General features: G+C 41.4%; 1 protein-coding gene across 1 annotated transcript; it reads left to right on the top strand.

Annotated features, from left to right (window-relative positions):
* Positions 1-10,623: 10,623 nt before the first annotated feature.
* On the top strand, positions 10,624-11,202 carry LOC142167289 (uncharacterized). The gene has a single exon (XM_075227453.1). It carries the CDS (start codon positions 10,624-10,626, stop codon positions 11,200-11,202), a length of 579 nt encoding a protein of 192 aa, XP_075083554.1.
* Positions 11,203-13,856: the final 2,654 nt, after the last annotated feature.

Below are 13,856 nucleotides of genomic sequence, written 5' to 3' on the forward strand. Positions count from 1 at the left end.
CGACACCGCCTCTCATACATGGCCTCATAAGGAGCCATCTGAATGCTCGACTGGTAGTTGTTGTTGTTTGAAAACTCCGCAAGCGGTAAGAACTGACCGAAGAACCCCCGAACTCATTCACACGGGCACGAAGCATATCCTCCAATATCTGAATAGTGTGCTCGGACTGTCTATCCGTCTGAGGGTGGAATGATGTACTCAACTTATCCCTTATGCCTAACTCTCGCTGTTCGGCCTTCCAGAATCACGATGTAAACTATGTACCCCGGTCAGAGATGATGGATACCGACACACTATGAAATCAGACAATCTCGCGAATATAGACCTGAGCCAGCTTCCTTGAAGAATAAGTACTCACCACTAGAATGAAATGAGCAGACTTGGTCAACATATCCGCAATCACCCATACTGTATCAAACTTCTTCTGAGTCCGTGGGAGCCCAACAACAAAATCCATGGTAACCCGCTCCCATTTCCACTCGGGAATCTCTAGCCTCTGAAGCAATCCACATGGCCATTGATGCTCATACTTCACCTACTGACAATTTAGGCACCGAGCTACATACTCCACTATGTCTTTCTTCATCCTTCTCCACCAATAGTGCTACCTCAAGTCCTGATACATGTTAGCGGTACCCGGATGAATGAAGTACCGTGAACTGTGGGCCTCTTGAAGAATCAACTCACGCAAACCATCTACATTGGGCACACATAGTCAGCCCTACATCTGTAACACACTGTCATCCCCAATAGTGACCTCCTTGGCATCGCCGTGCTGAACTATGTCCTTGAGGACAAGCAAATAGGGGTCGTCATACTAACGCTCTCTGATATGATCATATAGAGAAGATCGAGAAACTACACAAGCCAAAACTCGACTCGGCTCCAAAACATACAATCTAATAAACTAGCTTGCCAAGGCATGAACATCCAATAGTAATGGCCTCTTAGCTGCCGGTAGATATGCTAAACTGCCCAAGCTCTCCGCCGTTCAACTCAAGGCATCGACCACTACATTGGCCTTCCCGGGATGATATAGAATGGTGATATCATAGTCTTTAAGAAACTCTAACCATATCCGCTGACGCGAGTTAAGATTCTTCTATTTGAACATATGTTGTAGACTCCGGTGGTCGGTATAGACCTCACAAGGGACACCGCACAAATAGTGCCGCCAAATCTTCAAGGCATGAACAATAGCTGCTAACTTAAGGTCGTGGACATGATAATTCTTCTCATATACCTTCAGCAATCTAGACGCATAGGCAATCACCCTACCGTCTTGCATTAACTTTGTGCGAAGGCCAACACGCGACGCATCACAATACACAGTGTAAGACCCCAAACCCGTAGGCAACACCGACACTAGGCTGTAGTCAAAGCAGTCTTGAGTTTCTGAAAGATTTTCTCACACTCCTTGATCCACCTAAATGGATCACCCTTCTGGGTTAATCTGGTCATAGGTGCAGCAATAAATGAGAAACCCTCTGCAAATTGATGATAATACCCTGCCAAAGCAAGAAAAATCCGAATATTAGTAGCTGAAGATGGTCTGGGACAACTCTACACTGCTTCAATCTTCTTTGGATCTACCTTGAATCCCTCACTCGACACGACATGCCCCAAAAATGCCACCAAATCAAGCTAGAATTCACACTTTGAAAATTTTGCATACAACTTCTTTTCTTTCAAGGTCTGAAGCACAAGCCTCAGGTGTTCCTCATGATCCTCCCGGCTCTGGGAGTACACCAAGATGTCATCAATAAACACAATGATGAATGAGTCAAGATAGGGTTAGAATACACTATTTATCAAGTGCATGAACGCTGTTGGGGCGTTGGTCAGCCCAAATGACATCATAAGGAACTCGTAATGACCATACTGAGTCTTGAAGGCAATCTTCAGAATATTTGGATCCCGAATCTTCAACTGATTATAGCCTGACCCAAATCAATCTTTGAGAACACTCTAGCACCCTGTAGCTGATCAAATAGGTCATCAATGCGTGGTAATGGATACATGTTCTTCATTGTAATCTTATTCAACTGTCGATAATCAATACACATGCACATAGAACCATCCCTCTTCTTTATAAACAAGACCAGAGCACCCTAAGGTGACACATTAGAATGAATGAAGCCTTTATCAAGCAACTCTTGAAACTTCTCCTTTAACTCCTTCAACTCTGCTGGGACCATACGATATGGTGGAATAAAAATGGGCCGAGTGCTCGGCAACAAATCAATACCAAAATCGATATCCCTATCGGGCGGCATGCCCGGAAGATCCACCGGAAATACATCTGGATAGTCCCTTACTACCGGAACTGACTCAACGGTAGGAGTATCAACACTGACATCTCTCATAAAGGCTAGATATACCTCATACCTCTTCCCAATCATCTGATGTGCCTTAAGGAAAGACACCACCCTACTAGGAACATAATCCAAAGTACCCCTCAACTTCAACCGCGGCTAGCCTGGCATAGCCAATGTCACCGTCTTGGCGTGACAATCAAGAGTAGCATGATAGGGCGACAACTAATCCATGCCCAAGATAACATCAAAATCTACCATACTAAGCAATAATAGATCAACTCTGGTCTCAAAACCACCAAGAACAACTAAACACGACCAATACATATGGTCAACAACAATGGAATCTCCCACTGGCATGGACACATAAACAGGAGAACTCAAGGAATCACAGTATATACCCAAATATAGAGCAAAGTAAGATGATACATAGGAATAAATGGAGCATGGATTAAAGATGACTGATGCATCTCTATGACAAACCGGAACAATACTTGTGATAACTGAGTCAGATGCAACCGCCTCCGTCCTAGTCGGAAGAGCATAACATCTGGCCTGGCCTCCCTCTCTAGGGCAACCTCTACCCGCCTGACCTCCACCTCTAGCTGGCTGAGTAGGTGGAGTGGCAACATCTGTGGTAACCACGGCCTGAGAAGTCTGGGGACCATGTGGAATACGTGGAGCCTGTGTAGTCAGTGGAGGTGCACCCCTCCTGAGTCTAGGGTAGCCCCTCACCATATGATGAGTGTCACCACACTCAAAATAAACTCTCGGAGCACGTGGCTGCTAAGACTGGCTCGGGCCTGGTCGGCTAGACTGACCGCTGAAAGCACCCCATGCCGGAGGTGCACTAGACAGTAGCATTGCATAATAGGCAATCTAAGACCTGGGAGTAGCCGGAATACCGCTAGAAGCTAGATGTGCTGAATGAACAGGACGACTCACATAGCCTCTACCATGATGGGCTGCAACTGGGGAACAGGCGCCACTATATGTGCCAGAATCTCGAGGCCTCTTGGCCTCTCTCTCCTCTCTCTCCCGGCCCCATATACCCTCCAATCTTCGAGTGGTCTTCACCACCTACTGGTATAGGGTATCAATCTCCAACTCTCGAGTCATGCTGAACCTAATAGCGTGGTTGATCCCCTCGATAAATCGATGAACTTGCTCCCTAACTACGGAGACTAAGGTTGATGCATACCGGGATAACTCGTTGAACCTGACAGCATACTCCGACACGGTCATAGCACCCTAGCGCAACTTCTCAAACTCCGCGTGCTATGCATCACGAAGGCTCTAAGGAACAAACTCTCTCATGAACAACTCTAAGATATGAGCCCATGTGAGTGAAGCTGCCTCGGCCGGGATACCCAACTCATAAGCTCGCCACCATTGATAAGCCGCTCCCTTAAGCTAGAATGTAGTGAAAGCAACCCCACTCGACTCTACAATACCCTTAATACAGAGGATATGATGGCACTTCTCAAGAAAACCCTATACGTCCTCTGTAGTTAGGCTGCTGAATGTAGGAGGATGGTACTTCTTGTACCTCTCAAGCCTAATCTGCCCCTCCTCAGATGCTGCTGCCCTAACCTCGGGCTGAACTGGGACAACCAGTTGCACTGGTATGACCTCTGGGACCTGGTCAACCTAGACCCGCTGCTCTGGGGTATGGGCTGCGGGAGTATGTGCTCCTTCCCCAGCCTGGGATGTGGCCGGTGCAAGTGGGATCAACCCTGCCTGAGCTAGAGTACCAAACATGCTCAAGAACTATACGAGGGTCTTTTGAAATGCAGGGGTAGTAACAGGCATTTCAGGAGCCTGCCCCCCAACTAGAGCTACTAATGGCTCCTCTAAAGTTGCTTGGTTAGGTGCTCTGGATGAAATACATGCCCGTCCTTGGACTCTGCCCTGTCCCCATCCTCTCGCGACTCTAGCAGGGGGCGCGAGTATTTGATCATCAGATCCAGTTGTGCGTGTCCTCACTATCTGTGAGAGAATAGAAAGACAAGGACTTAGAATTTCGAAGTCAACAAATTTGCACGATAAGGAATCAAAGAAGTGAAGCTTTCCTAACAGTTCCATAGCCTCCCGAAGATAATTACAAGCGTCTCTATACAAATCTGCGAGACTCCACTAAACCTGCTTGTAACTTGTAACACCAACTTGTCACGACCCCAATTTCCCTCCATAGGATGTCGTGATGACACCTAGTCTCTAAGACTAGGTAAGCCTAACATACATGCGAAATATAACTGAAATGACGAATAAACTCTCAAATACTCAACACTATTATAAGGAAAACTCCGCAACACAGCATATACAACCTTCCCAAAATCCGGCGAATACAAGTCACAAGCTCTATAAGATGGTACTGAACATCTTTATACATCAGTGTCTATAAAAGGATAAGAAAATAAAATAGACTAGATAGAGGGTGACTCTGAGGCCTGCAGAATCCGGCGGGTATACCTTGAAGTCTCCGAACTAGGCTCGCCTCACTGGTGCCTGGACTAGTGGGAGGTACCCGGATCTACACAAAAAGATGTGCAGAAGCGTAGCATGAGTACACCACAACGGTACCTAGTAAGTGCCAAGCCTAACCTCGGTAGAGTTGTGACGAGGTCAGGGCAAGGCCCTACTGGAACAAATTATATATAGAACGTGTATATAACAGTGTAATAATGACAATAATGTAAATGAAACAATAAAGAAATATACCAAGATTAGCTACACTGAACTAAGTCAAATAATGCGTCACGGAAGAAAACAAGGAATGACATGCCAAGGAAACAAGCAACTAAAACACAAATGAAGTGATAGAAAAGTATCAACAGGAATCACTACCGAGGTACCACCTCATAGTCTCAAATCAAAAAACAATTCACAATCTTTCCTTATACCACCGAGGGAGCCTTACATTTAGTTTTGAAAATCATTTTTCCCGAAATAGCTTCGCACGTTTTAACCCACCTTATCACACCGCGTGGGTTCAAGTAGTTCCCCTACTAGCAACACGCGTATCAATCCTACCTTATCTCACCGCATGCGTTTTAACCCCAAATCCTTATACCACCACATGTGTATCAAAATCACAACATATCACAAATCGCACCTCAAGTGACCAATATCATAACTTCCCAAATAAAGTCAACAATAAGGGCGTTTCCACAATAAATAGCCCATAGCTCAACTACAATATGCACAAGAGTCTCATAATAACAACCGGAAGTGAATAACTAAAAAAGAATAGTATTTTGTAACTTTAAAACTTTGCCTCAATATGAATCACAACCTTTATAACTCAATACCAATTTCAACAATAAGATATTCCAACAATAACAACTTCAAGTAAAGAGCTCAACGGTTAAATAATGAATAAGGAATAAAGGAAACTATACTTCAACTTAACATGTAAAGACAATTAACAAGTGAGAGATAAGACATGTAGAGCATGTAAAGATAAACTAATGATGATGAATATAACATGTTAAGGTAACTCAATTAAGGCATGAAAGGAATCTACATAGCTAAAACCAGTCAACTTCCACATTTCGCCCGTGTACACACTTGTTACCTTGTGTACACGGCTTTCACACATCACAATTAACACAAACCAATACCAATTCTGAGGGGTAATTCCCCCACACAAAGATAGCCAAGACACTTACCTCTAAACACGCTAACTCAATCCACTAGTAAGCCTTTTCCTCGATTATCCAACTCCGCACGGCTCGAATCTAGCCAAAACAACTTCATACCATAAATATAAACTATAGGAAACTATTTCGAACAATAAAGTTACGATCTTTACAAAGAATTAAAAAGTCAACTCAAAATGTCAACCCGGGCCTACATCTCTAAAAACGACCAAAATTATAAAATTCAAACACCCATTCGATAACGAGTCCAACCATATAAGAGTTACTCAAATCCGACCTCAAATCGCCTTTCAAATTCCCAAAATTTAGCCTAAGAAGTTTTCACAATTTTCCCCAAATTTCCAACTCAATTCACTAATTAAATGATGAAAATAACAATGGATTCGCGTAATATAACCAAAACCGAGTTAGAATCTCTTACCCCGTTGAATTTCTTGAAAATCTCTCGAAAAGTCGCTACAAACCAAGCTCTCTAGGTACAAAAATGGATAATGAAATCAAACCCTTGAACTTAGCCTTTTTCTGCATAGTGATTCGGCATCTGCGGTCACTCAGTCGTATGTGCGACGTCGCACCTGCGAAAAAACCATCGCATGTGTGGTTCCAGCTTAATTCAGGACTTTCCACTTCTGTGCTTCCGCTTCTACGGACGATGTATGCTTCTGCGATCCCAGGCCTTCCTAGCCATATCCGCTTCTGCGATGAATTTCCCGCATCTGCTAATTCACTTCTGCGGAAATGCACCGCACCTGCAGCCTCAACTGGTCATGACAATACTCGCTTCTGCGGCTCGAGGGCCGCTCCTACGGCACCGCACCTGTGACCCAAAATGTGCAGGTGTTATTGTACTAGAAACAACAGTGCTTTAGCAATGCACCAAGTCCAAATTTGTTCGGATTCAATCCGAGTCACACACGGGGCCCCATGGACCCCATCCGACCAATAAGTTCCAAAACACATAACGGACCTACTCGAGGCCAAAAATCACATCAAACAACATCGATTCTACGAATCACAACCCAATTCAAGCCTATTGAAACTATGAACTTCCAAATTCGAAAACTAATGTTGATTCATATCAAAACAACTCCGATTGACTTTAAATTTTGCACACAAGTCATAAATGACATGACAGACCTATTCCAACTTCCAAAATCAGAATCCGACCCCGACATCAATAAAGTCAACTCCCGGTCAAACTTTCCAACCTTCCAAACCTTTAACTTTCTAACTTTCGCCAATTCAAGCCGAAACGACCTATGGACCTCCAAATCAACATCCAGACACAATCCTAAGTCCAAAATACCATACGGAGCTATTGAAACCGTCAAAACTCTATTCCGGAGTCATTTACACAAAAGTCAAACTATTGTCAACTCTTTCAACTTAAAGCTCCAAATAGAGACTATGTGTCCATTCCACTCCGAAACTCACCCGAAACTAAAATCAAATACCCCGATAAGTCACATAACCACAATATAATATAGAGGAGGCAATAAATTAGGGATCTAGGCTAAAATACTCAAAATGACCGGTCGGGTCGTTACAATATATGTCTTTTCACTACCCTCAAAGCTTTGGGAATTGACAATGGAAAAGTTCGTGAAAGTCATGTGAATGTTAGAGATTTTGATGGAGCACAAAGGAGCGTTATTGGTGAAATTGACTTAGCATTACAAATTGGGCCCGTGGAGTTTATTGTTGAATTTCAAGTGTTGGACATATCTGCCACTTATAATTTGTTGTTGGGAAGGTCGTGAATTCACATGGCCGGTGCAGTTCCTTCCACTTTGCACCAGAACGTGAAGTTTGTGTGGAATCACTAGGAAGTTGTAATATATGGAGAAGTAAGCAATCCTATTTACCCCGGGAATTCAATCCATGTCATTGAAAATGTGGAGAGGCTAGATGGAGCCACTTTTCACATTGAAGAAATTGTGACTGCTACTCGAGGTAAAGAGGTGAAGTTGCCAATTGTGTTCGTGATGGTGGCATCAGAAATGTTGAAGAATGGTTTTGAGCCTGGTTTAGGACTTGGAGTAAGATTGCATGGAATAGTGGAGCAAATTCAATTACCATGGCAGAACAACACTTTTGGCCTAGGGTACGAACCCACTCCTAAAGAAGTCTCGGAGGCTCATCTCAAGAAGAAAGGTGACATTGTCCTGCCACAACCAATCCTTCCGCTAAGACTGTCATTCCCCAAGACAGTTACTATTGATGATCTAGAGGACGACCTCGTTGAAGGAGTCAAGAACCTATTCATTGCTGATTGCGACGTGATTTTGAAAGATTGCACCGAGACTCCAACCATTAGGGATGTTGCACTTGGAAATGTTTTGAATAATTGGACTTGTACCCTGTCATCGGTTCGCCGAGAGTCTTGGTAGATGGATTCTATTAGTACTTTTTTTAAAAAACAAAACAATTCAAAATTGAGGCCTGAATCATGTCTATGAATTTTATGTTGTTTGCCTCGATCTTTTGGAAGCTTAAATGCAAAATCTGAATCAACATTTTCGTTTACAAAAAAGGAATAAGTTTCTAATTTCCGAAATCGTCTTGTACATTTGAATTTTTGTCTTTATTAATTTTATTTCTTTCTCTATTTTCAGCAAAAAAAATTAATAAAAATGCCAACACCGTGAATGTGACATGCAATGAAACAAGTGAACAAAATAACAAGCAAGATCTTGAAGAATATGAAGAAGATATGCCGCCCGCAGAATTAACTAAAGAACTTGAGCAGTTTGAGAACAAGTCAAAACCAAATTTGGATGAAACTGAGATGATAAATTTAGGAGATTCAAAGTATATAAAAGAAACAAGAATTAGTGTCCATTTGATACCATCAGAAAAGGAGAAATATGTGGCTCTTTTGAGACAATACGTAGATGTATTCGCTTGGTCGTATGACGACATGCCTGGTCTAAGCACTAATATTATTTCACATAAGTTGCCAACGGATCCATCTTGTCCCTCGGTAAATAAAAAATAAGGAAATTCAAAACAGATTTAAGTTTGAAGATCAACATAGTACCCCACCTGGTTGGCCAACATAGAATCAGTATCAAAGAAGGACAGGAAAATCAGAATATGTGTGGATTATCGGTATTTCAATAAGGCTAGTCCAAAGGATGATTTCCCACTCCCAAATATTCACGTACTCATTGATAATTGTGTAAATCATGAGTTGCAGTCATTTGTTGATTGTTTTGCCGGTTACCACCAGATTTTGATGGATGAAGATGATGCTGAGAAGACAACATTTATCATATCTTGAGGAATGTATTGTTATCGGGTGATGCCTGGACTCAAGAATGCAGGTGCTACCTATATGAGATCTATGACAACTACATTTCATGACATGATCCATAAAGAGATTGAGGTCTATGTGGATGATATCATCATTAAGTCATGAAAGAGTTCATATCTCTTGGTAGACGTGGAGAAGTTCTTTGATAGGTTGCGACGATACAATTTGAAGTTGAATCCCGCAAAGTGTGCATTTGGAGTTCCAACAGGAAAATTATTGGGTTTCATTATCAGTAGAAGGGGCATAGAGTTGGATCCTTCAAAGATAAAGGCTATCCAAGACCTGCCACCTCCAAAGAATCAGAAGGACGTGATGAGCTTCCTTGGTCACCTCAACTACATCTGTCGTTTCATATCCCAATTAACAGTGATTTATGAGCCGATATTTAAGATGCTGAGAAAAGATGCCACTACTAAATGGACAGAGGAATGTCAGCGAGCTTTTGATAGGATCACGGAATATTTATCTAATCCACCGATTTTGGTACCTCCGGAACCTAGAAGGCCACTTCTGTTATACATGTTCGTATCACGTAATGTATTTGGATGTATTTTGGGTCAACATCCTGAAATCGGGAGGAAGGAGCAAGACATTTACTACTTGAGCAAATAAGTTCACACTGTATGAAGCATGATATACTTTGTTGGAACACACATGTTGCACCTTAACTTGGGTAGCACAAAAGTTGAGGCATTACTTGTCAGCATACACCACGTATCTCATTTCAAGGATGGATCCACTCAAGTATATATTTCAGAAACCTATGCCTACAGGGAAGCTGGCGAAGTGGCAGATTTTGCTAAGTGAGTTTGAAATTGTATGTGTTACCCAGAGGGCCATCAAAGGACAAGCTTTAGCTGACACCTTGCAGAAAATCCTATGGATGAAGAATACAAGCCACTTAGGATGTACTTCCCAAATGAAGAAGTATTGTTCGTGGGAGAAGATATTTCAGAAGCATATTCTGATTGGAGAATGTTCTTTGACGGACCGCAAACTTTAAAGAAGTCGAAGTTGGAGCAGTACTAGTTTCAGAATCTGGACAACATTATTCAATCTCAGCGAAACTTTGATTTCCATGCACTAACAACATGATAGAATATGAGGCTTGTATAATTGGTCTTAGAATGACCGTTGACATGAACATCCAAGAGTTATTGATTATAGGTGATTCAAACTTCTTAATTCATCAAGTACAAGGCGAATGGAATACAAAGAACACAAAAATCCTACCGTACTTACATTGTGTGAAGAAGTTGTGTAAGAAGTTTATCAAGGTGGGCTTCAAGCATGTTCCAAGTTCGCAGATGCTTTGGCAAATTTGTCTTCCATGATTCAACATTTAGATAAGAACTACATAGACCCCATCAAGGTGAATGTGCATAATGAGCCTGCTTATTGTTTCCATGTGGATGAAGAGCCAGATGGAGAACAATGGTATTGTGACATTAAGAGGTATCTCAAGACAAGAGACTACCCTGAAGGAGCAACCAACACCGAGAAGCGAAAGCTTAGAAGATTGGCGAATCACTTTTTCCTAAATGGTGAAATCCTATATAGGAGGACCCCTGATTTAGGACTGTTGAGGTACGTAGATGCCAAAAGAGCAACCAAGCTAATTGAAGAGATACACACAAGAACATGTGGGCCTCACATGAATAGTTTTACTTTGGCAAAGAAAATTCTGCGAGCATGTTACTTTTGGATGACGATGGAAGCAGATAGAATTCGTTTTGTACAGAAATGTCATAAGTATCAGATTCACGGTGATTTGATTCGAGTCCCGCCGAATGAACTCAATGTGACGAGTTCTCCTTGGCCATTTGCAGCTTGGGGCATGGATGTCATTGGCCCTATTGAGCCTGCCACATCGAATGGGAATAGATTTATCTTGGTAGCTATTGATTAGTTTACAAAGTGGATAGAAGCCTCTTCTTACAAGTCAGTTACAAAGAAGGTGGTAGCAGATTTTGTCCGCAACAATATCGTTTGCCGATTTGGAATTCCTGAGTCAATCATCATAGATAATGGAGCCAATCTCAATAGTGACTTGATGCATAAAATATGTGATAAGTTCAAGATTACTCACCAAAATTCCACTCCCTACTGACCTCAAATGAATGGAGCCGTTGAAGCAGCCAACAAGAATATCAAGAAGATATTATGAAAGATAATTGATACCTACAGGCATTTGGCATGAGAAGCTACCATTTGCTCTCCTTGGATATCGCGCTACAGTCAGAACATCAATTGGGTCAACGCCTTATCTTCTGGTCTACGGAACTGAAGTTGTGTTACCCGCGGAAGTTGAAATACCATCTTTGAGGGTCATCCAGGAAGTCGAGCTGAGCAATGCAGAATGGGTGAAGAATAGGTATGAACAACTAATGCTTATTAACGAGAAGAGAATGAATGTAGTTTGCCATGGTCAACTCTATCAAAACAGGATGGCCAGATCCTTCAACAAGAAAGTGAAACCAAGGCAGTTCAAATCGGGGTAATTGGTTTTAAAGCGCATATTCACGCACCGAAATGAAGCTAAAGAAAAGTTTGCACCAAATTGACAAGGTCCGTACATTGTGCAACGAGTATTGATCGGAGGAGCACTGATTCTAGCAGAAATGGATGGTGAAGTATGGCCCAAGCCCATCAACACAGACACAATCAAGAGATACTACATCTAGAAGCAGATCTAGCAACCTCTTTCTTTTCTATGTAATGCTTCTTAATGTAAATGAACTACGTTTGATCTGATTCCCATTTAAGAGGGGATAAGTTGGCAGCACGGTGGGTTCGGTCTCATTATAATAAAAAATTAATATTTCCTCCATGTTGGAAACTAGGGCAGTTTTTAAAGGTGTCATCATGAGACGGCATCAGTCATCGACAAAAGATGGTCAAGCAAGACGAATGACAGGATTTCAGATGAGGACGTTCACTTTGTTTCACAAGCATGTCACAGTGCAGAGTTCGGCAACAACTTTATTTTTATAAAATAATATATTTTTACATATTTTATTTATTAAAAAATCAGTTTTTCATCAAAAGTTTCTTAACTATTCGTTCGCCAAGATTCAGTATTAGACGGAGGTTGCAAGTCCAAACAGAGTTGGAAGATTATCAAAAGCCAGAGCATCAAAGTCAACACGAATCAACCTCCCCTCCCCTCTCCCCCCAAAAAAAACTCACAATATTTCTTTGAGTGTAGATTTTAAAGATAGCGGAAGCAGAAAAATCATTAACGAGTATAATTACCAAGACCATTCGTCGAGCGGTTTGAATTTTTTATAGTATTTTATAGAAAACTACACCTCTTAAATGATGATGATCTTTAAAATCTAATTTTGCTATTTTACTAATGATAATTTTAGCCTTACAAGATTTTTTTTAATACACTGATAGTTATTACTTTTCAGCCACTAATTTTTTAAATGCAAATTGCATCGCACATGGCTTCAAATACACCGCACATTGGCTTTCAAATACACCGCACAAATACTTTCAAATGCACCGCACAAATACTTTCAAATGCACTACACCATTTTTTTCAACGGCACCGCAAATACACCACACAGATGCTTTCAAAAGCGCTATATCATTGCTTGCAAATGCACAATACAAATGCTTTCAAATACACTGCACTATTACTTTTAAATACACCACATAACTATTTTTGCAAATGCACCGCAAATATTTTCATTACCTTAAATCATTTGGCATGAAAGGCCTCACCAGGCATTTGGCTTAAACGCCTTATTTTCATTAATCATTGGCTTAGATGCCTCATTTTTATCAATCATGCGGTTGAATGCTTCATTTTCATAATTCATCGTTGAAAGGCACCATTTACATGAATCATTGTCTCAAAGCCTCATTTCATAAGTTATGATCAAAGTATTATTTTTAAAATACCTGACTTATTTTATGATAAATTAATGGCTTAGAGGTGTCATTTTAATGGAATTATTTTTATGACTTATGGCATTTTTATATCTCATTTACTAATAATTTTACCTAGTCTGTTGAGCTTAGCAAAAATATAGCGCAACGTGGAACTCTATCTAAGCAGCGAACTGGGACAGTTTGCTGGAAAGGAAACCAGACTCGCCAGCAAAAGTCAAAGGTCTACTTTAGGATTCCGTTCGACTTGACTACCAAAATCTTAATCAAAATCCTTATTTCGAAACATTTTCTTTCAATCATGACTCCCAGTGTCAAACACCCTCTGTCTCCATAATTCTCGACACTGGGACAACATTTTAGGATCCACATCAATCATTAGGTCCTACTCCATAGCACCATCAGTCTAGAACTACATACAACCTAATCCTCGTGAAACCCGAGGTATGTAGATCACAAACCAGAGTTCGGCCATAACTTTTCAAAATTTCCTTTCTCTCCATAATCCTACCAAACTTTCTTTCATAGTCCTTCCAACACCCTAATCCGCATTTACAAGTCGAGACAAAATTGGCCACTAAGTCATTTTCTTTACCCAAGGACTCTTTCATCTTCCACGGTCAAAGAGGGGGCAGCTGTTGACGATCAATTTTGGACCTCCTT

The sequence above is a fragment of the Nicotiana tabacum genome, chromosome 12, assembly GCF_000715075.1.
Source record: "Nicotiana tabacum cultivar K326 chromosome 12, ASM71507v2, whole genome shotgun sequence".
In the NCBI taxonomy this organism is placed as follows: domain Eukaryota; kingdom Viridiplantae; phylum Streptophyta; class Magnoliopsida; order Solanales; family Solanaceae; genus Nicotiana; species Nicotiana tabacum.